The sequence below is a fragment of the Herpailurus yagouaroundi genome, unplaced genomic scaffold, assembly GCF_014898765.1.
Source record: "Herpailurus yagouaroundi ecotype Mexico unplaced genomic scaffold, PumYag 247, whole genome shotgun sequence".
Lineage (NCBI taxonomy): Eukaryota > Metazoa > Chordata > Mammalia > Carnivora > Felidae > Herpailurus > Herpailurus yagouaroundi.
Window position 1 is genome coordinate 909037 of NW_024412464.1, and position 27578 is coordinate 936614.

A 27578-nucleotide genomic window follows, 5' to 3' on the forward strand; every position below is an offset into this window, starting at 1 on the left:
GTTCAGGACTCACGGCTGAGCCCACACCATCTCGTACTTGTTCGACAGAGTGCTGCCTTCACAGGCGGAAGCTGCGGCCCAGCCTCTGCCCTCGGACACACAAAGGGTTTTACACTCTCTCCGGATGAGGCGACTGAGGCCCAAAGACACGAAATGACTAGCTTGGGGTCGCCACACTCCTGCCTCTCAGTTTGGGGCGACTCTTTGACAGCTCCCTCCCAATGGGTCCAGTCTCTCCAAACCGAAAGAGGCAAAGCGTTCTAGAAGCCGTGGTGGGACCAGGGGTCTCTGGGCGCTCACCCGTACAAGGTAGGTGTTTCATAAAAACCTGCTGAATAAAAGTGTTTGCCCGAGGAGATTCCCTGCTGGTCTCTTGTCAGTTGGAGGAGGCCCAAGTTACCCTAGAAAGGCTTTAGAAGCATTCTGTGAACAGCCACACGTGTTAATTATTGCATCCCAGTACCAGGCCGTCGAACATCGAAGCTGGATGGGGTCTTGGACACCATTAGTCCACTTCCTCGGGGGAAACTGAGAGGGGCAGTGTGACTTGCCCGGATTTCCTCCACTGGTTGGAGGCAGCACAGGGAGTCAGCTCAGGCCTCGGGACCCTAGCCGGAACTCTGTCTCTCTTACACTGTGCAGTCCCTTCTCGAAGTCTCAGGTCCCCGGGCTGGGGCTCCATTCAGTACACGTGTACTGGGCGCCCGGCGCGTACAAGATTCAGCCACCGTTGTCCTCGGAGGCCCCCACCCTGGTACAGGGCAGACATCCCCGCAGGTGACCACGGTAGCGGCGGAGTGTGACAAATCTCATTCAGGCTGGAAGCCACAGGGGTGGGAAGGCTGAGGGAAAGGGGCTGTGAGCGGGGAATCCATCTTCAAAGGGGTCACCTTGGAGCTGGGCCTTGCAGATGAGTTCAGCTGGGACAACTCTGACTCCTGGATCCCGGCCACCTGTGTCTTCCGTCTCCCCCCGTCCACCAATCCGGTTTCCGAGGTAAACTCTTCCTAAACCACGTTGGCATCTTTAGCTCATTTCAGTCTGAGAACATTCTCCCCTTCCAGCTCCTCCAGCCCCTAAGTTATTATAGAAGACAGAAGATGGGGAAGGAGGGCCCCACAGGGCCGGGCTGCTCGTTCTGAGAAGTCAAGTCCGCTGGTTCCCAGGCCAGGATGTTGCTGGGTTCGCATACACTACCTTCAAGACAGTTCTGGTAAAAGACAAGACAGAGCCTGCCCGGCCCTCCTGTTCGCGTTGGACTCTTTTTCATCCATCGGGGTTCGATTTTAAGACCCCCTCTTCATGGTGCAGTTTGAACTGCTCCCTCTGGGTATTTCCCAGTTCTTCTACCCACCCCGGGGGGGCGGGGGGGGTCAGCTTAAACACATTCCATTGAACTGGCCACTGACTCCTTGTTTCGCCACTGAAACGAGTTTGTCAAGAGGATGAATGACGTCACTCGTTTGTGCTCGGTGGGCAGTGTGTCCACCTCACCAGAGGCCCGGCGCCCCTGCTCCTGCAGCCACACCGAGCGCTCCCCCTGACTTGCCTGGCCCTTCTCACCTCCTCAGGTCCCGCAGGCCGCCATCAGGACGAGCTGAGGGCAGGGGACGGCCCCACCGTCCAGAAATCCTTTGTTTGAACCTTAGGAAGAAGCCCGGGAGGGAACACGGAAAACAGAATCGCTCGGCTGAGATTCCCTCTCACGGCATCTCCCCGGGGCTCCCCTGTCAGCTTGGTGGGTGTCTTCTCTCAACGAACAAGTTGACATAAGTCAAGCCCAGTGCTGGGCGCTGGGGGCACAGACAAGTGTGGGGGGCGCCCCTCGTCTTGCCAGAGCTCCCAGCGGAGCCTGGGGGCTGCCCCCAGATACCCCACGCTCCTCCGCTACGGGGACCCAGAGGCCCAGCCACCCCGTTTCACACCCAGACAGCGCTGATCGCACACACTGGGGAAGGCTGGGCTCTCGAGGACTTCACCTACGTCAACCATCCCACTTCTGCTCCCTCACCCCGCCTTTCAGAGGCCCCGAGGACGAGCATTTACCAGCTGGCTGCCGCCAGCCGGGGCTGCAGGCCGCAGGACTGTGGCGCAGAGATCACTTGGGGTGGTTTTGAAAAACACAGACACGTGGGATCCAAAGCCAGCGCTGCTGAATCAGACTTTCTGGGGAGGCGTCCAGAAAACTGGATCATTAAAAACCTCCCCCAGAGTGTGACAATAGCACGGTAAGAGATGACGCAACATGCGGTAGCTGGGCCCCCTGCAGGACATTCTCTGGTCAAGGACGGACGTTTGACCTGAATCTCCCCAGGCTTTGAGAAGTAACTGTCACCCAGTCAGGAAACAGGAAGGATAGAGGAACAAACCAAACGACACGATAGGGAAGCAGCCAGACAAATCGAGAATGTGGGGCGGCACACAGGGCTAAGGCCTGAACTTTCCAGAAGTCCGTGTCATTTTTAAAAAGTGTGTATGTGTGTGTGTGTGTGTGCGCGTGCACGCACGCATGTGTTGGGGGCATTGGGGTGGACGCTTTAGATGAAAATAAACTTCAGAGACATAACAGTCAAATAATTGGAACCTAGTGTGAAAATCCTAACAAGGAAGGCATTCTGAGGATTACGGGGGAAATCTGAATCCTCGGGAATCATGATGAATTTTGTTAAGTGTGATATGGTATATGGCCACAGGGGTTTATCCTTACATACTGGAAATACAGGGGTGAAGAGTCATCATGACTGTATTACTTTGAAATGGTTCAACAACAACAACAAAAAAACCCACGCCAAACTTGGGGCGGGGGTCATTTGGGGGGGTGATGGGTGGGGCAACGGTGGCAAAACGTAAAACAGTTGAACTAGAAGGTGTGTATATGTGTGCTTCTTGTAGTATTTTTTTGTTTTCTGGATGAACAGTTTTCATCATAAAACTTTGAAGGAACGATAACAATAAAAATTCCTCCCAACTGGGGACTTCTGGCCACAGCCGCATCGGGCTCGGATCCGAACCCCTAGACCTCAGGGAGCTGGGACCCACGGGGCAGGTGCGCATGACAGGGCATGGGCGGTGGGGGCTCGCCCGAGACTCCACGAGGTCACCGAGGCTCCTGGGTTCTCTGGGCGCCGCTCGCTGCCTGGCTTTCAAAGTGGGTATTTCCACCACGTTCCCAGGAGCGCGTCCCCTCACGGCGCCGAGCCCGTGCAGGTGAAACAGCCCTGAGCGGCCCCTGGACTTCCCCACTCTGCCTAGGGAGGCTCCACGCAAGTTCAAAGCAGTGGCTGCCCCTCCCCCTTGCCCCTTTCCCCATCTGCAGACGAAGCAGCCGGAGCGAGCCTCAACATCTTCCCCTGCGCCCCCCTCTTCCCCCTCCCCAATTCACCAGTCCTGAGTCCTGCAGCCAATTCCTCTGCGGGGGTCCTTGCGTTCATTCCCTCTGCCCTTTCTTCTCAAGGGGCTCATTGCCACGGGCGCCTCGACCGGGGTTTGCAAACATCTACTGAGCACCTGTTAGGAGCTGTGTTGCGGGTCCACCGCAGTCTGCGGGACCTCGTGACATGTTCCAGCACTCCGAGGGGTGGATCACTGCTTCTCAAGCCTGGCTGAGCGTCAGATGGCCCCGGGGGAGCTTCCAGCTGCGGAGGCCCAGCCCCACCCCCAGAGAAACAGATGGAACAAGCCTGGGTGCCCCCTCCTCTCGGCTCATCCTCCACCTTAAGGGGAGGAGACTGGGTGGAGGCTGTCCTAGCGTCCAGGGTCACAGACAAGGCTCAGACCCCGCCCAGGGTGGTGGTGGTAGGGGTGGGGGTGGGGGCCTGACTCCCTACCATCCATCTTCAGGAGCCCCACCTCTCTTGCTCCCAGGAATAGTCCATTCTTTCCAGCCACCGGTGTTTCCACCTTCCTCCCCTGAAGGAGCCCTCCCTCAACATCCCTTCTCCTGGGCTCTCGACAAATCTCCTCTTCACAGCGAGGGAAGAAGCAAAACTTTTTTGACCCAGCAGCAGCACACCATAAAAAGCGTTTGGGCGTGCCCTTCCAGACACGCACGCACGCGCACGCGCACGCGCACACACCTTGGGTCTACAGCACTGGCCGGCCAGCCACCATGCTCGTATTTTGTGTGCCTTACAAAACACGCGCTAACATTCGCTGGGAAAAGACGAGATAAAAAGTCTATTTCAAGAGAGATCACTTCCCCCTGCGGCCTGATGCTTTTTCTGGTGACCCTCTTCCGAGCTTTCAGTCCTGCTGCCCTTGGGTTTTTTCTGCCTTTATTTCCCCTTCTTCCTGAATCTCAACTTGTTCTTAGCCTTGCGGCAGTGTGAATGTTGTGAGCCTGTGGAAACTCTCTTGCAGAGATGTAGCAGACCAACTCTCTTGGGGTTCAAGGTACCGAAGGCACCAAGGCCTTCTCCCACTGGGGGGTCCACATCTTCCTCGATTCTCGCCCACAGCTACCCCTTTGGGGTTTTTTGGTTGTTGCTGTGTTTTGTTTTTTTTTGTCTAGGACTTTGAGCTCCCCAGTCATCTCTCGCTGGAATGCCTTCTCTCCACAAGTCCATGGTAGAGTCCCACTCACCTCCTCTGGGTCTGTCCTCACCTCCTGCCGTGTCAACCTCAGCTCACTGCCTGCACCCACCCTGTCCGGGCCCACACCAGTGCTGGGGCCACGGGGAATTTTTATATTTTTAGTTCTGTGGGCTAGTCATATTCATGACAAAAGTAGGAAGAAATTTCTTCCAGGAAGAAACACACGTGAGACAGAAGAGATAAAAATCACACAACACACACACACACACACACACACACACACACACGTAGCATACATTTAAAGCAAAACAAAGAAACATTTTCTCTACAAATAGGATGTGTGTTCAACACGAGGGGCAAAATGTCAAAGCATATTAGCTCCCATCAAGGTTCCCTCGGGAGTCACCCTGGCCTGAGAGGAGGCCCGAGTCACCACAGGCAAGAGGAGGTGCCCACACAGCACAGGGGAGATGAGCTAATGGGGACATTCAGAGCTATAAATGAAATAAAGAGGAATGCCTGTCCAGGTATATGCCCAATGGTGGAAAAGAGAATGTAGGGTGTATTTACTTGGGTAAAGATGTCTCATAAGGTCAGGAGGAAATAAATTACTGAATTCTGTAAGTAAGGTAGTGAGGGGACCAAGTTACTGGGGCGCTCAGACTGGTTATTATTGTGAATAATAATAGCTCACATTTATGGAGACCTGGCTGGTGCCAGGAGCCATGTAAAGCACGTTACGAAGAATATATCGTTTAATTTGCCAAAGAACCCACTGAGGTTATAATTACCCCCATCTGACAGGGAACAACATGGGTTCCGAGAGGCTGAGCAAACTTCTCTGGGGTCATGCAGCTAGGACATGGTGGCACCGAGTGGCTCATAAAGCAACTAGGGGACACGTTTCTCAGGACAGGGTCTTTACGGAGCATGTCGATGGAGGGCTGGGAGACGAGGAGAAGGAAATTTGTACTCAAGTCTATCCTGCCACTCAGGCTGTAAACCCAACACTGGGGTCCCTGCCTGTTGGTCTGCCTTCTTTTCCATGCTGTAATGGACCTTCCATTCTTGAAGTCGATTTGTCTGGATCTCACAAAGGGCCAGACCCACGCTCAAGGCATCCCCCGGTGAGAAGGAAACCTCTGTCTGAGGGCTGGAGGGATTTGTGGGTAAGACAGGACATGTGAATTCAGGATCTCTCCCAGGAGGCGTCCCAGAGGGGTCCGGGGAGATGGCAGACGTTCCAGCACCTTCCACTGGGGAAAGCATTTCCCCACCCAGCACCTTGGTTAATTCCCTCAACAGCCCTGAGAGATGGATACGGTCTCCACTTTACAAATAAGGAAACTGAGCCTCAGACAAGGGGCGAGTAAGTGAAGGTGAGGTGGGGTCTTCTGAGGTGGATTTTTATGCCCTGAGAGAAAAGGAAGAGGAAGGGGACTTTTGGGACATTGATGTGACTCAGAAAGACCAAAACCCAAGGAGCAAAGAGGGAAGGAAGCAGGGACTGAGGTCCCAGCTGACGAGTTTAGACCCTGTAGGCAGTGAAGTGGGGACCAGGGCCGTTCCCCCTGAAAGAAGCCTGTTGGAGCTGGAAGGTAATTTGGCACAAAACCAAGGCCCGGTCTCTGTAGCCCAGACTGGGAGTTCAGTTGGGATCCCAAGGGCTGAGGGGCCAAAGAACTCAGCCAACCGTGATAAGGGGCTCTTCCCCATCTTCACGGAATTCGGTTCCCCTTCATTCACAGAACACACTATACCACCACGGAGAGGCGGAAATCATAAATTCACCCCCTTGGCAACTTCTCACACCAGTCAAGCTTCTGATAGACCGACCAGCCCATAGATTCCTGGGAACTCCCTCCTCTTTCCGGGCGAGACAGTTCTTAGCCTCACTTCTCTCGGTCCCTCGGCCAAACTCACTGACTGCTTCCACTCGTGGGTGCCTTTGCCTTGTGACATGTGATGGGCAACCTCATCTAATTAGCTCACTGCCATCCCTCGGAGCCACCATTTTGGCTCTCGTGGCCTCTCCTCAGGTGCTGACGGAGCAGCTGCTCCCCTGCCTGGAATGCAGCCCCCCGACCTTCTCTGCTCCAAGATAAACAGCCCGTGGCGTTGCTCGTCTTAAACCTCCTACATTCACGCCATCCCACCAGCCCTTCCCTCATGCTTCCATCGCACTCATATTGTATCGCGAGACCCGGGATGATGGCCGGGCTAAAGCCCTGGCCACTCTGGAAAAAAGGAGGACAGTCAACCCCATGACTCCTGGGGTTCTCCTCTTAAGTGGAGAAGAATGGAGTCGGCCTACAGGGTCTGAGAAGGCCAGCTGGCACGTGGGGAAAGGGATTCCAGCATATTCTCCCCCAGCCGTCAGGGATGGCCCCCCCAGTCCTGATGCCCTCTCATAACCATCCGTCTTCCACCTGGATAACCTGCCTGGACAAAAGCGAGCACAGATGTCCTGCCTGCAAACATTTCCTGGGCACACACAGGGCCCTGGGCAAGGCGCCGGGGGCGGTGACGACCAAATTGACTTCTGCCAGTTCTGCAGCATTGCTGATTCACAGGTGATTTTTTTTTTCCTGCGTATTCTCCCCGTCCTGCCTCAACATCTTTGTTTTCCTGCGTCTGCCACGAAGGCGATGGCAACCCCCAGGCCTCTCAAAGAACTCATTCTCGCTCGCTTACACTTGCTCTCGTCTGTGCGCACGTGCACTTAGAATCCGCCCATGCAGTGCCTTGGATTCCCATCTTTTGGGAAGGACGGAGGGTAAAAGAGCCCATCGGGTTCTCAGTGGGGGTGATTGTAGGTGAGGAGGTAGGGGAGGTGCCCCGGGGTAACGCAGCTGATCCGGCTGCCCGGATTCCTGGTCCCTGAGATGATGCACGGAGAGCTCACATCACAGTCCCTGGTTACTGTGGTTCCCGGCGCCAGCACAGGCCAGCACTGCCCTCCGTGTCGGGCATATTTCATGTGCTTTACACACATTAACTCACATAGTCCCCCAACAGCCTGGTAAGGAAGGTACTGTTATCACCCCCAGCTGGCTAGGGAAACTGAAGTGCGGAGATGAAGTAATTTGCCTGAGGTGACCCGGGTAGAGACTCATCCAGTCTGGCTCCAAAGCCTGCAGGCTTAACCACAGTGTTCTAGATCCCTCTGGAAGGAGTCAGAGGAGAGATGTCATTCAGCAACCAGGGACTGTGTACCCACTTACGGGGAATACAGAGAGGTGGAGGTGAAGGTGATGTGGTCCCCGCCCTGCAGGGGCTCCCAGTCTCACCGGGAGAGAGATGCCTAAAAAGAAAATTACCAGAGCCTAATGCGGGAGAGTGAGTCATTCCACTGTGGAGAGGGTCTGACACTGGCCAGATAGCAGTGTGTCCCCAGGATACAATGACCCGGCAGTTTCTGACTGCTTCACAGCTGGATGACCAGCCAACTGACTGACTGTTCAATTCATTCATTCATTCATTCACTCATTCACTCATTCACTCATTCACTCATTCACTCATTCCCGAGTACATGCATTCATTCAATTCAACCCCTCTGGGGTGGTTACTCTGGACCGAAGTAGTTCGCAAAGGATGATTTTTATAAGTCAGAGAGGCGCCTTGTTGGCTAAGTCGGAAGAGCAGGCGACTCTTGATCTTGGGGTTGCGAGTTCGAGCCCCACGTTGGCCGTAGAGATTGCTAAAGCAATTAATTAATTTAAAAAGAAAATACAAAATAAAAAGCAAGAGGAATCACAGCCTGATTGCTGAGAAGAATAAGACCACAAGGACAAACTGACACGTGAAAGGAGCAGGAGAATCTTCCAGATCGTGTTTTCCAAATGAGTAATAGTTGTTATTTGGGGAGAGAGAAGGGACTACCAAGTTCAACACTTTTGGGAAACAGACTAAACAAATGAAAGCAAGGGTCATCCCTGCGGGGCCTGTGTGGTTATTATGCTAATGAATGCTAATATGCTAATGAGCACCATAAACCCCAGGAGGCTGAGAGTAGCAGGTGGCACGTCCCAAGTGGGACAGGGGTAAGAGGCTCACCCACGCATGTTCGAAGCCCTGCTCTGGCCCAAATGCATGCAGATGAGCTGGGAGCAAGGTGGTGGCAGTTAGGCTGGGAAGGTGCCCAGGAAGACAGCAGCTCTGAGCCGGATTCTGAAAAATCCTGGGAAGGTTATGGTCAGGCAAAGAAGTGCTAGGGAAGAGTTTTCCAGTCGGAGAAGGGGTCCTAAGATCCCTTTATCTTTATAGTAAAGGCCTGAGGAAGTGGGGTTTCACCCCAGGCAAGGCCAAGCCGTGAGGACTGAGGTTCCAGCCAGGACACGGCTGCCGCGTCTGGTTTCCGAGGTGGGCGGAGGTGCTCACGGCTTTGCTTTGCCGAAGGAAGGAGCCCAGGCTTTTGGATAGATTTAGGGGAAACATTCACCTTCTGATCTTCCCTGAAGTGACAGCTGGGAGATGTTCTGGCTGTAACTCAGGCACAGAGAAGGCCGGGGGGAAACGGACCCTAGGTCTCATGAGGCTGCCAGGGGGACTTACTGGACGAAGCAGCATTGTTTCTGGAAAGCGAGCGGGCACGTTCACAACCCAGGAGGGCGCATTTGAGGAGCACAAGGAATGGTGAGGGGAGGCAGAGAAGAGAAGGCTGGGGCTCCATTAAGCCATGTGTCCCGTCACCGAATGCCAGTGATGCCCTCTGGGCCTCAGGCAGAGAACTGGGGGGGCACGAAGGACCGAAGGGCCAAGTCGGGGACTTGCACCAGTCACACCAGACGCGGGCCGTATGTTCTTCCAAATGCGTGTCCTATGCATCGCCCCGCCCTGCCTCTGCTTCCGCCAGCTCTGGGACCTTAAAAAGGTCCCATCTCTGCACAGGAAGCCCACAGATCACGTTTGGCAGCTGCCAGATTGCCAAAAACGAAGCCATTTGATTCCGAAAGCGTCAGCGACAATGTAGAGCAAAGGTGAGAGTTAGAAATGAGCACAACCTCTTTGAAGAGCTTGGTGTCGACTTGCAAAGGGGGACACTCGCGCATCGTGCGACAGGCACCCCCATGGTCACCCGTCACTCGTGTGCACCCCGAGACACCCGTCCGTTGGCGGGAGATGAATCGGCCAAGTGTGGTGTCGTCGGACGATGGGCTATGACACAGCTGTCAAAGTCAAAGAGCTCCAGTAACACCCAAAACTTAGTTTGAAATTTAGAAACCTACTGTAGAGGGAGAAAAGCATACTACAAAAGACTGCAGACAGCATAACGTCCTTTTTACAATGCTTAAAAAGAAGCAAGATGAAATACATATTGTTTAGGCATTCTTAGCTGGGAAAACTCTTATTTAAACAAATTTTTTAATGTTTGTTTGTTTTTGAAGGACAGAGCATGAGCAGGGGAGGGGCAGAGAGCGAGGGAGACACAGAATCCGAAGCAGGCTCCGGGCTCCGAGCTGTCCGCACAGAGCCCGACGCGGGCCTCGAACTCACGGACCGTGAGATCGTGACCTGAGCTGAAGTCACACGCTTAACTGACTGAGCCACTCAGGCGCCCCTCGTGGATATATTTTTTAAAGATGACATATATATATATTTTTTTATCAGTGTGCAATCAAAAATGTTTTAAAGAACAAAAAGCATTAAGGGGCCTCTCCGTGCCTCAGTCTCTCAACATTCCTTCCCGTGGTCTGGCAGGCCTCTCTCACCTCTCACTGCTGTCCCTGGGACAGCCCGCCTCCTACCCAGGCCTCCTGGTGCCCTCAGCCTGATTGGCTCACGGCACTTGGCAAGGCTGAAATGGCCAATGTCTACGCCAGTAACCAGAGTCGTATGAAACCCACACAGACCACTGCTTGGAACCCCAGGAAGAACTGACAGCTTCCACATCGGATTTGCCCTTCCCTTCCCAAGAGCTGCAGGCCTCTGTGAGTATTTTGGCCCAACAGGACACCCGGACGTAAGGTCAGGCCAGAGTCCACATTGTATTGGGTCCACCGAGTCACAGACTTTGCCCCATGCCCATCACCCACTTTTCTCTTCAAACAGGTTAAATTGGTTGGGACAAAACAGCATAGAGCATACGGCTTTCCCTGAGTGTGGCCTTTTCTGTTTTGGAAGGAATTCAGGTCTTTTCGTTGCACAAATCCGATATAGTTTTATAACCCTTGCTACACTGGAATGACCTTCAGAACATCCTTGATTTAGTCACTATTTATTCCCCTTTAACTCAGCTCCTGTATATTGTTTCATTTCATCTCGACACCTGCCCTGAGGTCAGAAGTTCTACCCCCGTTGTACAGACGAACAAACCGAGACTCAGGGATTTTTTAAGAAGCCACCCAAACTTCCAGAGCAATTAAGTAGCACCTCTGAGATTCACGCTACGGCCAATTTGACCCCTCTTTCTGGAACACCAGGCTGCCTTCCAGCACAGAGCTTTGAGGCTCAGGGCTGGACACTCTGAGGAATCACAGAGTTGGGGGAAGCGCTGTCCCAGAGAGTGGGAACCAGCCGAACCCGGACGTGAGCTTGCTTGGGAAGGAGCCTCCGGCCCGTCGGCCACCAATCAGCAGAATTAGCAGCTGTGCTCCTGCACTATTCAGGGTGATGTGGGAGGCTCACTAGGGGTATGAAGACATTTCAGGGGAATCCTGCTCTCAAAGGGCTGACTCTCTAGTCGGGGAGGCCGGGCAGATGTACGTGAAGGGCTCACTGAGAATTCACGAGAATACGTGAAAAGTGCCAGCAGGCTATCCCGGGACGGCCTCACAGAGGCTCTGAGCATCCAGCCTGGGCTGGAAGGCTGAGCCTGTGAGTGGCCTGTGACTCTCAGCAGTGTCCCCTTCACTCCACGACTTGTCTCAGAGGACCCACTGCGTGCCCCCTGCCGTGCTTGGGGACGTGGGTTCAAAGGCGACCGAGAGCTGGTCCTGCCCGCAGGGGCCTCCAGTCTAGTCGATGAGAGGGCTCCAGGCGGAAGGGGGTGAGCCGGGGCCGGGCCGAAGGAGGGCCACCCAGACACAATGTTGCCTGAACTGGGCTTTCAAAAATAAACGTAAGTTTGAAGAGGTCCTCCCAAAGGAAGGCAGGGCCGAGCATAGAGGCCTGGAGGTATGAGGCAGTGTAAGGACAACACAGACAATAAAACAAGATCAAGGATAGCAAAATGCGTGGACACCAGACCCCACGCTAAGTCCCACGCGCGTTATGTCCTTTACTCCTCATTTTACGTGAGAAATGAGAGTAACCCTCGTTTTGCAGAGAAAACTGAGGTTCAGAGAGTTTCGGGTCACCCAGCTAGTACAGGCAGAACCATCTAGGTGGAGCTCAGGACTGCTGTCCCCCAAGCTCACACTCTAACCCATGCAAGGAAAAGTAGGTCATGGGGAGGGGGCGGGAGTGGGCCATGGGCTAGGTGGGGGGTTCGGGAGGGGCTGGAACATGCAGGGCATCACAGGCCGTGCCCGGGAGGAGGCACAACAGAACGGCCAGCTGAACGCGCTTCTGATGGGGCCGGTTAAAAATGACAAAACCGAGCAAACATGAAGGAGGCTCCTTTGAGGCTCAGGAGGGGTTAAGACAACGTTGCAGCTTAACGAGAAGGGACTTGAAGGTGCGAGGTGACCCCAGACGCGGAGGAGCTGGACGTGTTGCCCGTGTAGAAGGCAGTCGACCTGCTAAGGTGGAAAGGGCAGACGATGCAAAGTTGGAGGAAGCAAGCCTTCTCCCCGATTCTCAGGCTGGGGCGGCCCCCGGGCCTGCGTGAGAGCGTAAGCAGAGGCCCTTCTACCAGCGCCCAACATGTAAAGATTTCGTATCGGGTCAACAAACTGTTAAATATGATGTGTTCCCGTTCAACTCAGTGAGCTCTCAACTTTTACCTTCTGTACTTTCCCGTGTGTGTACTCCAATCGTGAGTTAAAAAGTCATTCTCGGGGCGCCTGGGTGGCTCAGTCTTAACCGACTTCGGCTCAGGTCATGAGCTCGCGGTTCGTGGGTTCGAGCCCCGCGTCAGGCTCTGTGCTGCCAGCTCGGGGCCTGGAGCCTGCTCCGGATTCTGTGTCTCCCTCTCTCTCTGCTCCTAACCGATCACACTGTCTGTCTGTCTCTCCCTCTGTCTCAAAAATAAATAAACATTAAAAAAAAAAAAAAAGTCATTCCCTCATCCTTGTTCACCACCTGAAAGGCTGGGTTCTCCACGGAGTTTTATGCTAGAAAACATGGTGGGGGTGCGGAGGGCACCTGGCTGGCTCAGTCAGTAGAGCATGTGACTCTTGATCTCGGGGTCGTGAGTTCGAGCCCCACGTGGGATGTAGAGATGACTTAGATAAATAAATAATGTAAATAAGAAAAAAAAGAAAAAAGTGACAAGGGGAGAGCCAGCCCCCAGCCTGCTGTCTGCCCATCTCTATTCTATCGCACACTGGACACCCCAAAAGAACCTCCAAGCCCCCATGCACCGTCCCTGCCAATGGCCTCCCCTGGTTACCGCTTGCGCCCCAGGGCACCCACACCAGCAACACCGGCAGTATGGTCTGCCTCGACAGGCTGAAATCCAGACAAAGATCTGCACCTCCCAGAAGCAGGCTCACGGCCATTTGGGCAAGAAAGTCCAGGGGCTTGAGTACCCAGAGCATTGGTTGGGGGTCGGAGAGTGTGGGCTCTGGGTGGGTACAGCCCCTTGGGCCCCAGACCCCATGCCCGGTGCGGAGGGACACGGCCTCAAGACACTTGAGCGGAGCCCTCTAAGTTGAAGGGTCTGGCAGGACCCCTTCACCCCGGTCTAAAGGCAAGTTGTGTGACTCACATAACTTGCAAAAGGATGTAGAGAAGCTGGAGAGAGACTGGAAGGGGAAGAGCAAGGTGGCCAAAGGCGTGCGGGAGACCAGGCCACCCGGGAAGGGTTGTTCCGGAGAAGGGAAGACTCAGAGAAATGCACCCCTGTCCCAGAGGCAAACTGGAAATCTACAGTGCAGCTCAGGTCCCCAGCAGGACAAACAAGAGAATCTGGGCTTGGACTAAGCCAGGAAAGACTGCAGTGAGACCTAAGGAGGAACTTCCTGACTCTCAGGATGTGGGGTGGTGTCACTGGAAGGCCTGCGAGGCCTGGCGGGCCTGGCTACAGGCGGTTTGTGCTGTGGTTGGAGCTCCCGGGCCAGCCAGCCGTGGAGGCCGGGGCAATGGGTTGGCTCTCTTGGGACCTCAGTTTCGTCATCTGTAGCATGGGGATAACGAGAGTATCTGCCTCCTGAGATCGTGGCAGGGGATGAGTTAAAGTGTGTGCGGGGGCGCCCGGTGGCTCGGTGGGTTAAGCATTTGACTCTTGATTTCAGCTGGGGTCCTGATCTCACGGCTCGTGCGTTCAAGTCCCACACGGGGCTCTGTGTTGACAACGCGGAGCCTGCACGGGATCTTTCTCGTCCCCTCTCTCTCTCCCCTTCCTCTACTCAAGCTCGCGCTCTAAATAAATAAACAAAACAAACTTTAAAAACTTTTATAAAAGAGGGGCGCCTGGGTGGCTCAATGGGTTGAGCGTCTGACTTCGGCTCAGGTCACGATGTTGCCGGTCAGAGTTCGAGCCCCGAGTCAGGCTCTGCGCTGACAGCTCAGAGCCCGGAGCCTGTTTCGGATTCTGTGTCTCCCTCTCTTTCTCTGCCCCTCCCCCGCTTGTGCTATCTCTCCCTCTCTCTCTCTGTCAAAAATAAATAAACCTTCAATTTTTTTTTTAATTTTATAAAAGAAATAAAAATGAAGTGTGTGCTCTGTTTCCTCAGCACACACGGTCCATGATGAATTATCAGCTGACCGTGACCTGCCTCCCCTACTTGCTCCCTAGCTCCCTCCTCAGGCTCAGGCAGCCTCAGCTGTCTCACAGACAAAATAGGGACGAAGGGGCAGTCGGCTGCAAGGACGGTGGCCTAGACGCCGTCCCTCCTGATAGATGGGGCAGGCCCCAGAGTCTCTTTCTTTGCAGAAGCTTCCGTTAAAACGGAGGTCCACCCGGCCCGTGGTTGGGCGTCCTCTTTCCTAACGTCAAGGGGCTGAGTGGGTTGGTCTCCAGAGGTGCTGCCCAGGGCAGAAGCAGGGGAGGGGAGAAGTGACGCAGAGCCGAGAGGACACCTTGCCGGCAGATGGGTGAGGCCCGCCTGGCCCCCCAGGCCAGCTCCCCTCCTTGGAGATCTGTCGGTAGGTGGGGGCTTGGCACCTTCCAAGCCAAGCCAGTGTCGCCAATGGGAGAGGCCTGGCTGGCGGAGAGGGGCCCTGGTGCTCATGCGGCGTGACCTTGGGCCTGGCCTCCTCCCACTCGGCCTCCCTCCCCACCGTGCCTTTTAGCGATAGCTGTTCTCCCGGTAGCTGCTGGGGAGTGGGAGCATCCCAGCTGGGGAGACGGGGTGGATGCGACCGGGGCATCCTGTCACCTGCAGAATGGCAGCAATGGCACTGGCTGGCTTCCAGGGCAAGGGGAGGTGGGAGGAACCAGATATGAAGGGAGCCAGGGCAGGGGAAAAGCAGACTCATTGGCCGGAAACAAGAGAGCTTCCCATTTCAAGTTTCGAATTAAGCAGCTCATGACAAAAGAAAAGATGGTCACTTACCCAAAGACAAGATTTTAATAGATTTCCAGTGGAGGGGGAGCCGATGATAAAGAAGTAGAGACTGATCAGAATTCTTACCACCCAACCCCCTGATAGAGCAAAACTACCCCACCCCCCCCCCCCCCCCCCCCCCCCCCCCCCCCGAGAAAGAGAGAGCATGAGCAGGGGAGGGGCAGAGGGAGAGGGAGATTGAGAATCTTAAGCAGGCTCCACTCCCAGAGCGGAGCCCAACTCGGAGTTCGATCTCACAACCGTGAGATTGTGACCTGGGCCAAAATCAAAAGTCGGAATCACTTGAGGCCGGCTGGCTCAGTCGGTTGAGCCTCCGACTTCGGCTCAGGTCACCATCGCACGGGGCGCAGGTTCCAGTCCCGTGTCGGGCTCTGTGCTGGCAACTCAAAGACTGGAGCTGGCTTTGGATTCCGTGTCTCTGTCTCTCTCTCCAAAATAAATAAACATTAAAAAAAAAAAAAAAAAAAAAGCCGGACGCTTAACTGACTGAGCCACCCAGGCACCATAGGGCAAGATTTTTAAAAAATGTATGTGTGCCTTGCCGTTTTCCAGAAAGGATTTGATAGCAACCGTTTATTCCAAAGACAACAAATGTTTATTGAGCAACTACTCTGTACTTGCCAGGCACAGAGGATACAGCCAGTGTGCAAGACGGTGCGTACCCTCAAGGAGCTTATACTACAAAACACACAGGATTAAATAATAACCTTAAAACCAGAAAATCAGGATCAAGGTGAAGAAGACAAATATGCCAAGTCAGGGTCAAGGATTGAACTCCAAGTTTGACTCTGGGTTACCTAACAGCCAGGACATAAAGGGAAATCTACTTCATCTGAAAGGAGAGATCATGCTTGTCCTCAGGGAGGAATAAAGTTGAATACTGAATTGTGAAGATGGGGTGAAAAATCAGTTGAATCAGACACACTAACGCGAGAATTGGTTTGGGCGTGAAGGTTCTGTCCGATTGCTTTCTGGGATGTGTATGACAAAGGTCGGGCGCGAAGGGGCAGAAGGGACTAAACAGAAGGATGAAACTTAGAGCTGGAACTCTGTTTCGCAGGTGAGAAAAACGAAGGCTCAGAAAGCAGGGATTTGCCCAAGCACCCTGCGCCCATCCCGGGGGTGACAAAACGGTCGCCTGGCCTCTAATGCCCACACCCAGCTAGCCCAGCTTGAAGACCTGTGGAAAGTTCGCCAGTGACTAGCACACATCCTCGTCTAAGGGACCTCCCAGAGTTTCAGAAATAGTATCAATAGACCCAAAGTAGCAGCTTGCCATTTGAAGGTCACATGTAATCTGGCCTCAAAGCCATCCTTTGGGGAATAAGGTAGAACATGAATAGGTAAATTCTTGCCCCAAATAAGAAGTCAGCTTTGGAGCCTGAGCGGTGGGAGGGAGAAAAAGCTTTGGGCCCGATCGGATGTGGATTCCAAATACAGGCTGCGTGACCAGAGTCCCCAACTGCAGAGTGGGGTGAGATTTTTTTCTAGAAGACCATGACGTACGTATGGGAACCAGCACACAAACACCACCAACAAACACTCACCTAATCCTGGGGGGGAGAAACACGTCCCACCGAATGGGAGTTTAAAACTAAAGATTTAGGTTCCCAAGTATAGCATGAGCTGGTGAGGGAGAGAGATCACAGATGGACAAAGTTTTCAAACAGACCCGGGATGGACAATCTAATCCCAGGGGAGCGGAGACTCTAGGGACAAGGCTCAGACAGCAGCCTGCTCAGGTCTGGGCTCCCACCCCGCTGTTCAGGGCTGTCGGCCACATGGCCTGGGCCAGGGGGACCTGAGCGGAGCAGGGCAGGCTGACCGCTGGTCAAGGGGAAGCAGGACCGGCTGCCTTTCAAAGTCAGCAGAAGCCAGGTGCTCCGAGCCTCAGGTCACACCGGCAAGTGGGGTTTGTATCCGTTCGGCCCATTCAGTCTGCTTGTGACACCGTCGCGAGGCACGATGCAGCTGGCACTCTCAGAAACACCTTTTGTCCCTGTGCCTTGAGAGAGCGCATCACACACGGCACAGAGCCGTGTTTTTGTTTACTGACCCCTATTAGATGCCGGGCACTGGTGGGGGGCAGTTGCAAGGGGACTACAACACAGATTCTTCCTCGAGGGGGGCATCTGTAGGACGAAAATAAGACACCCAAAGCCCATGGCAGAAGGCAGTGGGAACGTATGGCGCGTCTGCTTGTAGGGACAGAGAGTGATGGCATTTTCCCCCGCTTAGAAGTACATCGCTTTGGAAATCTAGGAGGGCTTCCTGAAGGAAGAGGGTTTTGATCTGGGTCGAAGACAAAGTGGAATTTCAGCCGTTGAGTGTGGGGAAGGGAGGCTGGGGGTGGCGAGGTATTTCCTCGAACAGGCACAGAGGACCTGGCCAGGGGTGGGGGGGGGTGGGGAGGGGGGCGTGCTCCAGGAGGCTTATGAAACTACTACCGAGTAGGTGGGCAGAAGCCAAATCCTAGGGAGCCTCCGTGCCAGACGAGAAGTGGGGAGCCACAGGAGGTGTGAGAGCAGGGGAGAGGCCCTCAGAAATGCCAGTTAGGAAGCTACGTGGCGAGGAGCTGGGCAGGAGGCAGGAGGCTAGTTGACTGGCACTGCCACAAACCCCTATTTGCATTCCTAGTGGCCCTGAGAGGAGAGAGGGGGAGAGAGAGGAGAGATTGGTTTTTCTCGCTGGCCAGGCTGGCTCCGTCAGATAAGTGGGACTCCTCGCCCAGGGGCAGGTTTCACCCAACAGCCCTCCCAACAGACTGGGTGCTTGGTCCTTACCACCCCCAACACGCATGTGCGCACGCACACATGCACGCGGGCAAGCACACTCGGCCCCCGGTCTTTCCAGCCTCGCTCGAGTGAACGGTCCTTATGCAGGCGATGACCTGGTGACCACAGGCCTCAGAAGAGCCCTCTACTCTTACCCCCACTTCACTTCCACCCGTGTCTCCCACTCTCGCGTGTCGCTGCTTAGAAATCCTGCTCTGTGCCCGGCCGAGCCCCGGTCAGGCCTCTGGTCTCCGCATTAGGTGGGGAGGGCTCCCGTGTCCCGTACTAATCGCTATGGACCCGGGCATGTCTTGCGGCCACTTGGCCTCAACCTCTGCCCCTCCCTGGGGGGCTCCTCACTGAGCTTCACGAAGCCCCCAGGAAGGAGCGGAGATGCCCGTATCCAGCCCCTTTCTTCCTCCTCTGCGGAAAACACCAACTCCTCAGGCTCAGACAGTCCTGCTGGGTTCGCGCTTAGCACCCTCTGAGCAGGGGCCGCATCTTACTCCTCTTTGGTAGGACCGGCAATGATGCTAACTTCTCTGGAAGGAACCTGACGCTTCTCAAAGGGCTTCGTAAAGACGACTGCTTCAGAAGCTCTTGGCAGCCCTACAGGTAGGCGGGGCGAGTGATCGTGTTATTATCGTCACTCACTTTGCAGATGAGAAAACCGAGGCCTGGGAAGGTTCGAGACGCATCCATGACCTCACGGCTGGGTGAATATAAAGTTTTGTGCTCACTACTCCCCACCCTGCCCCGAGATCAACTCTCGGTGACGAACCCCCCCTCCTCCAGGCAGCTGGCTAATGCAAATCGCTGGGTGATCAGAATCCGGGATTGAAATCTCAGAGCTGGAAGTCCGAGGCCAACAGCTCGCCCAAGTGCCCTATTTCCTGAGGTCCACAACAGTGAAGGGACTGGCCTAATGTCAGACCACAATGAATGGCAGAGCCAGGTCTCGGGACCCCTAACTCACGGCGCCGGAAACCTCCCGCCGTCCCACACTGCCCCCTCTTGTCCTCCAGCATGCTTCTGGGTCTCCATCCTTGCCCTAGATGTATGGGTGTGCCTGACATTTCTGGAATTCACTCCACACACATAATGAGGCCATTTTGAGAAGGCCCGCCTCAGGGGGAACCAGAGAGCTGTCTAGTGTCCCCATCCTGACCCCTGCCAACTCCTCCCGGCTGTACATGCCGAGCTGCAAAACAGATAAATAGACTCTATCGGTCCGGGCTACCCTCCCACCCTGCCCCCGACACACCTTTCTAGCCTCCAGAACTGGAGGTGGGGCTTGGGGGTTCAGAGCCACGATGAGACTGCACGGGAACCAAGAAGTAGCAGAGAGATGTCAGGCTGCCACACGGGTCAGTGTTCATAGAGGGAATCCAGATGCCACCACGGCAAGTAACTCAGCAGAAGGGGGGGATTGCTTGTCAACAGTGCAGAAGTAATTTTCGCTTCAGCAGGAGAAGTGTGGTGGCCCTGATACGTTGGTTTAATATGAGGATAGCAAAGTTCCTCTCCCTCTGATACAAAGCTGACCCTGCCCGGAGAACCCTCTGGATCTGAGGCAGACATTGTGCCCACACGACACAGGTTGTCGGGCACGCGAGAACTGGGTTTCAACCGCTCAGCATCAACCCTGGTCCCTAGTCCCCAGCCCACGGCTCGCTGAAAAACTGAACAACCTAAAAGGAACATACTTGAAGGAAGGATCCAGAAGCAGCAGTAGGACAGGGCACTGGCGGGAAAGTGTGGGGTCGGTACCTTCAGGAAGATTCTAGAAACCCTTTGCCTTCGGCTGGGTTAGCTGTTCACCTGCCCAGAAGCAGGGGAGAGAGGAAGTGATCCTCCCCAGGGCGGCCCTCTTTCCCAGCCCCCTCTGTAGGTCAGACTCCCCTGGACGAGTCCCAGGCGAGGGGACTCTGGCCTCTTCCCTTTTCCTCCCCCTCCTCCAGCCCCAGAAGTTCTTCCTGCTCTCCTGGCCTAGGCAATTCCTTCTCTGGGGGCAGGAAAAAGAGGGGACACTGCTTGGACCTGGGGCAGCTATGGGGACAAGGCCTGGAGGGGGAGGGGGTAAAAGTCGATCCTCTGCTGCCGCCCCGCGCGGGCCCCCGGCCCCCCCACCCCCCCAAACCAAAGAATGTAATTAAGCAGCCGCTTCGGCCAGGAGCCAGGCTTTCTGCCTTCCGTCTATAAATCACCTTCTGAATCATCTCTCGGCTCCTGGAGGAGCAACTTCTGTGCTCCGGCTGCTCCAGGCGGCCCCGGTGCCACTCCCCCTGTGAGCCCGCCTCCCCCACCCCTCCCCAGCCCGGCCCAGGCTCGAGGTGGCTCCAGGTCCCAGCTGGAAATGGCAGTGGCTGCAAGTCCCACAGACTGGGGGGTGGGAGGAGGGCCAGGGGAGGCTTCGGTGCCCTCTCTTCCTACCCTTCCTGGGCAAGCCAAGGGCCGAGGTTAGGTCAGCCTGGCCGAACTCCATCAAGCGAAGAATAAAGCTACAGTCAGGGCGCCTGGCTGGCTCTGTCGGAAGAGCGTGTGAGCAACTCTCCGTCTCAGGGTTGTGAGTTCGAGCCCCATGTTGGTTGCAAAGATTACTAAACAAATAAAATAAATAATAATAACAATAAACTTAAAAAAGAAGAAGAAGAAAGCAACAGGCTCATGGTCACCAGTGCCAAGTATAATGGGCAAGCTGACCTCTGAAGATGAGAAAACAAAGCCAGGTGAGTCCAACCCGGGAGGGCTTCTTGGAAGAGGCAAGTTAGCTTGCAGATGGGGTGTAAGTAACTAACATTTACCGGGTACTTTCTGTATGCCAGGCATTGTTCTAAGAACTTGATATGTATCCACTCAGTTAATCTTCACAATAGCCGTGAGGTAGAAGCAATCACTATTCTCATTTTATAAATGGGGAAACTGAGGCTCGGAGAGGTTAACTTGCCCTAGGTTACCCAGGTAGTACGTGAAAAAGCCGGATGTGAACGTGAGCAGCCTGGCCTGGCAGGAGAGGAGCTGCCCGCTTTGGGACTGAGGTCAGACGGGGCTGCAGAAGGGGTTAGGCTGCCTGAGGCAGGCTCTGAATGTCTGACTGGGCCTGGGAGGGGTGGGGGGTGAGGGGGGGGGAAGGTGGCTCTGGGGCCACCTGGGGCTGATGGTTCTCAGCAATGTATCCGTCCCGGTCATAGCCCTGTGAACTCCGGGGTAGAACGGATCCCTCCCGGTAAGGAGCACGAAGCCCGGAGGGGAGTCAGGGACTCAAAGCACAGAGAAGAAAAGAAACTCATCCTAGGTCACACAGGAGAACTTAGAACTCAGACAAAAGTCTCCCCACTCAGCTCTAACCACTTCCTGGCACTCACGAAAACATAATGGTGTAGGTGTAATTCCCGGATGGCCCTAACCTTTGAGGGAGGGGTTAGGCATACCTCCTCTCCCAGTTAGGGACAGAGGTAGAGAATGTCTCTCCCTCCTTGGTGGCTTTAGAAGGATTCTGTGGCTTTTACAGAAGGGTGGGTGGAAAAGGCTGGAACACCAGCTCCCCCTCCCTCCCTGGGCTCACTGCCTTCTGAGGCCAGGAAGTTCTTCCTTTTCCCCACTCTCCCTGGAAGAGTCTGTTAGCTCCAACCTCCTCTGAGAAAAGTCACCTCTCCTGCCCTGACTCAAAGCTCCTAGTGTCCTGCTCAGACCTATTCAAACTCTAGAGAAAACCCCAAGGTCAGAGCTCTCTTCCCCTTCTGGAGCATCCATATTAGCGTCTCCATCCTTCACCTGCCCAAGTACCTTCAGGTTTTTTTTTTTTTAACATTAAGTTCTGCAGTGAGGTGGATTAGAGATGCTTGCTTGCCTGAATCTACCTTTGGGGACCTCCACCTAGAGCCCTCTTGCTCTGCCTCAGTTTCTCCACCTTTATCAGTTATTGAGCACGTGCCCAGATGCCAGAGTGCGGGTGCCGGCGGGGTCTGGCTGGGTTTGTCACCACGGAAAGCTGCAGGGAGGGAGAGTGTCCACTAAAGAACTTCCTGCCTTTTTCGACCCCCCCCCCCAAAAGGTCTTCCTACCAGGCAGCTGTCTCAGATCTCGGGCCCCCAAGATCTCCGGGGTGGGGCTGATGCTCAGGGCCCAGCCTCCACTCATCGCTTGCCCCTTGGCCCCAGAGCTGTCGAAAATGCTCTGAGGTTCTGGGAGAACTTTCCCTGACTGCTGCCCCTTCCCCACCCCCCCCCCCACCGCAAGCCTTCCCCCCCCCCCCATCCTAACTCAGCTCCAGGCTCCTGGTGTTATTATAACATTTGACCTGTTCTTGTTTTTGTTTAAAACAAAACGTGGTCCCATCATAAGAACGCAAACAGATCGGGCAACCAATTTTGCTCCCGCTGGACAGCAAACCCCACCCACAGTGGGGGGGGGGGGGGCGCGAGGGTTGTAAACTCACTTCCAAAAGACCCGGATTAATTTCCCGGCCACATTCCCCCAGGGAAAGGCCTGCCCTGGAAGGGAGACCACCCGGTTCAAGCCCGGCCATCGGATCTGCCCATCTGTCTGTCTGTCTGTCTGTCTGTGGGATCAACAGCCTCCAGCCAGCTCAGCTCCTCGCCAGCCCCAGCCCCAGCCAGCTGTAATTCCTGCCTGTTACAAGTGTTAACACCTGGCCTGGGGCCTTCCTCCCCCGCAGTCTCCAGGTGCCTCCTTGGGCCCAGCCCACTGACCCCCACGGGGTTTGACTGAACATGTTCACAAGCCTCTGAAAGGCGGGTGGAGGCGGGAGCGCGGTGGGGAGGCAGCGGGACACCTGACAGGGGAAACTGAGGCAGGGACTAGGGCAGCCACTTGAGTGGGGAAGTAGGTCCCGGACGGTGGAGAGAAAACTCAGGTGTCTTATTTCCTAGCTCCCTGCCCTTGACTTCGGCAGAACGCTTCCCCCTGCCACCGCCCCCGCCCCCCAACCCCGGCTGGGAGGAGGCAGGGCAGGCTGGTGAGCCCTGAGTGAGAGATGAGGACACAGGCGCCCATATGGGTGGGTCACAAAGAGGCAGGGCGTGCACCTGACCCCCGGGTAGGGCCCCTTCCATCAGGGCCTCTGTCTCTGGAATGCAGCAGGGCCCTAGGATGGGTCCTAATAAGGGAGTTCATTTTTCCCCCAAGAGGGAGAAGAAAGACAAGTTCCTCCAGCAGGCGCTAACTGGGACTGACAAGAAGAATTCTAGAATCCAGGGCTGCTGTCACCGCTTCCTGTCCCAGCTCTACCACTACCTGGCTGTAAAGCCCCGGAGCACATCTGTTCCTTCCACGAGCCCCCGTCTGAGGCCCTTATAGCTCTACTTTCTGGTCCGCCTTTTCTCAGGGCTGGGGCCTGGGCGGCACAGGCTGCGGGGGGGCTGGGGGCACCTTCCTGGAGGGGTGGCATGGACAGGAATCCCCGCTAAACGCTTCCCCCTGCAAATCCTCCTGGGGAATGTGTGAGCTGGGCGGGCGATGCTGGGCTCAGACGCTCAAATAACTGGAATCCGACTGACCGCCCTGGAGGCAGAGTGGGAACAGGAATCTGAAGCCTGTCCACTCTATGGTCCCCATCCCAGGCCCGCCCCAGCTCTGAGACGGCGACTTACCCTCCATCCCAGTCCCAAGACCAAAGACAAATGGTCTGAGAGGGGAGGGCTGCTGACCACAGTCCTCAGGCAGACAGGATGAGCTCGCGCCAGGGAGGGCCCTGTACCCTGCCCCACACCGCCCAGCCCGCGACCCTCGGTCAGCTGTGTCCCCAGCAGTTTCCTCGTCAGACCTTTGTCTCCTGCTGGACCGCCCCTCCAGGACCATGGACACCCACCAAGCACCCAAGCTCGGACGTCACTCACACCCGTAAGTCATAGGTCCGCGAACATATCCACAACCGTGGGCCCAGCCAGTGACTTGAGGGCAGGGTCACAGGCGGACCCACTCACAGCCTCACACTCATACTTACAAGCACAATCAGGTCATGGCCATGAGCACTGATATCCATGCACAAAGACAGCTGTGGGGCTTTCCCCTTACACCGTCATGAAGGCATGCGCGCACACGCACGCACACACGCACACACACACACGCACACACAACACTCGCATGCCCAGTCATGAACACAGTCATGCATAGTGTCACAAGCAGACACAGGTGCTGACCTTTACGTGAGCACAGACACTTCTAGACTTTCTCTGTCTCACACACACATACACACACACATCCTAGAATCAGCTACTTGCTGTCACTGGTCTATAGGGGCACAGCACACCCTGTCACAGCCATGGATCCCCCCATCTCACATGAGTTCACATCCATGGTCGCCCAGCTGCAGGCACAGACTCTTCCATATACAGATACTAGTATACATTTGACACCTCTTAGGATCATAGACCTAGAACACACACACACACACACACACACACACACACACACACACACACCCCTCTCCTCTGCTGAGACAAAGCAGCATCCCTGTCCCCCCCAGTCCCTCCCCACTAGTCCCCAAACAAGCCGTGTGTCCAGCATTATGTCAGGGAAGATGTCCTGGCTTTCCAGGTTTTTCCAAATCTTCCTATCTAGGTGTTCCCCAACACACCATTACACATGAGACACCCCCACACACAACCCTTCCCCACAGGCACTGCCCCGGGAAGTGCCCTCCTCCAGTTAATGGGGTAGGGGACCTAGTCTCCCTTCCTTGCCCCTGCAGCCAGTGGGGCTCCAAGCATTCTCTTCCATACCCTCCCCCCCTACTAGTCCCCAGGAAGGCAAAGAACAGCATGGCCTTGGCCCAGGAATGGAAAGAGGGTCAGAAAGGGCTGAAAAGGCAGGACTGGTTTAGGCAGAGCCCCCAACCTGGAATCCCTGTCTGCCCCAGCCGCCCCTTGGACTTCTTTACGCACAGGAGGCCTCAGGCCAGCCCGAAGCTGCGGGAAGGATGGGTTGGGCAGAAGAAAGACTTTCCCTTGGGTATATGTCCTGGTAGCAACTCTCAGCACCCTCTCCACACGGACCCTTGGCCATGCCCTGCTCCTGCCCCCATCCCGGCCCCCAAATGCTACTGTCCCCAAACGACCGACCGACCGGAGACAGACCCAGGGTGTGGCCCCGGAATCCTGCTGGCTCTGCTCCCCCTACCTTGGGCTGGGGAGGGGGCGGCCAGTCAGGGAAAGGGGGACACGCAGGTGGCATTCCTCTCTGACACTCACCCCAGGGGCCACGGGCCCTCTTCTCGCTCCTGGACCCCAAATTCTTCCTCCTCACCTCCCACCCCCCCAGGCCAAGGCTCTCCTACGTCCAGGAGGGTAAGATTCTTTAATTAAAGTTTTCCGGAATGCAGGGGGCTGGAGACTGAGGACAGGCGGGGTATAATTTAGAGAGCTGGTTTCAGTGTGTCTTTCCCCTCTGGCCTCTGGGACCTGCCGGGGGGCGGTGGGGCTGCTTGGAAAACAAGGGGACTCCCGGGAACTAGGGCTCCCAGAGGGCTGTTTATTCCCTGGTCAGTCCCCCCATCCACGCACACCCCCCTAAACACCGCGCCTGGTTTCCCAGCCTTATTTACTAAAAATGTCTTTTGTATCCGCATTTCTCGGGGACAGAATTCTCCTTTCCCTCTCTCCCTTTCTCCTCGGTCCTCGGTTTTCCAAAAGGAACGAATTTGACATGGAGAATTGGGGTTTTGGTCAAAGCACAAACCCACCCCCTCCCAAACCACTACATTTTCAAAGAGCCCCCCTTTTGCCAGGATGGACAAACACGAAATGTATAAAATCCGAATTCAATGGCATCTCGATCAGCAAATACCATATTCACTTCTGAGGCTCAAGATTAATCTAGAGCAGAGTGGGGAGAATCTGATGAAATCCCCCCTGCTCCCCTACCCCGGGGATCCCTGAAGCCATCGGGGTCTGAAATCTGAAGGCAAAACGGGGTTATTGTGGGGAAATCTCTTGATGGAGGCGCCGGCGGAGCGGGGGGTGGCAATGAAGAAACAGGATGATTTTGCCCATGAAGACCCCAAAATGGAGAAGAGGAGTGGCTGGGCCCCAGGGACCGCGCTGGATTTCCAGAAACCCAACTGCAAGCAAATGGAGGGTCTTCAGGCCCCCCAGATTGGGACGGGCGAAGGGTTAGGATTTAAGAAATCAGAGACCTTCTGAGCCGGGGAAAGTCCTCCAGCCTCTGTAGCGAGTAGCAGGGAAAATGGTGATTATCAGAAAAGCCAGGAGTTGGATTCTGAAGGCGACACCAGCAGAAAATCCAGGAGGGGTGGGCGAGTGGGGGGCTGGAGGGAGGCAAGGAGAAAAAAGCCGCAGCCCACCCCCGGCCGGCGCGCCCCCCCCCCCCCCGCCCACCTCCCCGGGACTCGGCGGAGAAATCGGGCCGCGGGCAGACAAGAGGCGAGTCTTACCACCAAATTGGGTAGCCGGCGAGGACCCTGGTGCCACAGAGCAGGAGGCCGAGGAGCAGCCCGAGCAGGTGGGGCTCCATTAGAAGCGGCGCCGAGGAGGAAGTTTGCCCGCGACCATGAAGAGGGGGAGCGACGCCCCCAATAGTTGGAACAAAGTCCACTTGAGATTGGAAATGACTTTCGGGCTTGTCAGAAGCGCACCTCCACCCGCAGCCGCCCCCCTCCCGAGCCCAGCGCGGAGCAGCCGGGTTTGAGGATGTCAGCGAGCAGCCAATCAGCGCCCGCGGCCTAAGGTAAGAGATGAGTCTGTAGTTCAGCTTGTCAATCATGCGCCCCTCCCGCCCGGCCCACGAGTCGGGCTCCGGGAAGGGCATCGCCCAGCAAACTTGGGCGAAGCCCGCGCCCCGGACACAGTGGGAACTTGGCGGGGGGCGGGAGGGGCCGGCACGTTGGACCCTCTGCTGGCCCGGGACTGCCGCGGCCCCCCGCCAGCCAGGTTTAAGAAGCTGGGGCTTTGGCCGGGGCGTTCACGTGGTGCAGGGTTGGCGTGGGCATTGATGGGTGGCTCCTTTTCTCTCGGGGGACCGTGACCCCTCTGGACTCGGGCGTGTGAGAAATCGAGAGTAGAAAGCACAGAGATGTTTCCAGAAGCCTCGCTCGGCCAGGACGGGATCCGAGGGTCTCAGAGGGGGTTGGGAAATACAACCCCTCCCAGCCTCCAGCCTCCGGAGCCCGAGAGCCGGCCGGCCACTCGACCCCAGCCGCAGGAGGTCGCTTCCCGGGTGTCCGAGAGGCGCGCAGAAGGGTCCGCGGAGGCTCGGAGGTCTGGCTGCGGGCGGCGCCGGGGGACGGAGCTGAGTGTCATTTGAGTCTTTTGTCAGGGATCAGATCGGTATCGGGACCTCCTGCTGCCTTTGCATTTCCTGCAACTGACACCAGCGGCCAGTTGCATTTCCTGCTCGCGGAGCCGGGTCACTTTCTCCTCCACGAGGGGTTCAGGCCTGGCCTCCAGCTCGGGTCAGAAGCAGTGCCCGCGGTCCCATTTGGATCTTAGGGATGAACCATTTGGGGCCAGGGGAACGCCGCAGCCCCAGCAGGGAGCAGCTGGGGTCTTCGGAAAGACCCTGCTGCCCGCCGGGGCCCCCCTCCCCCCAGCTCCCTGCCTGAGTTCCCACCTGGGGTTCGGTGGTAACCGGGTCCTTTCCCTGTGCGGAAGCCAAATGTATCCCAACCCCCCCAGCCCCC

At 55.8% G+C, this 27578-nt stretch overlaps 1 protein-coding gene across 4 annotated transcripts in view; it reads right to left on the bottom strand.

The window, feature by feature from the left end:
* WNT3 (Wnt family member 3) overlaps positions 1-26590 on the bottom strand; it is a 48270-nt gene extending 21680 nt beyond the window's left edge. For 2 of the 4 annotated variants that reach the window (XM_040460036.1, XM_040460037.1), the window contains exon 1: positions 26334-26590. In XM_040460036.1, the coding sequence (XP_040315970.1) occupies positions 26334-26413 (80 nt within the window). In that variant the 5' untranslated portion in view covers positions 26414-26590. The remainder of the gene's footprint in view (positions 1-26333) is intronic. The other 2 variants (XM_040460039.1, XM_040460038.1) reach the window with 2 other exon arrangements.
* Positions 26591-27578: the final 988 nt, after the last annotated feature.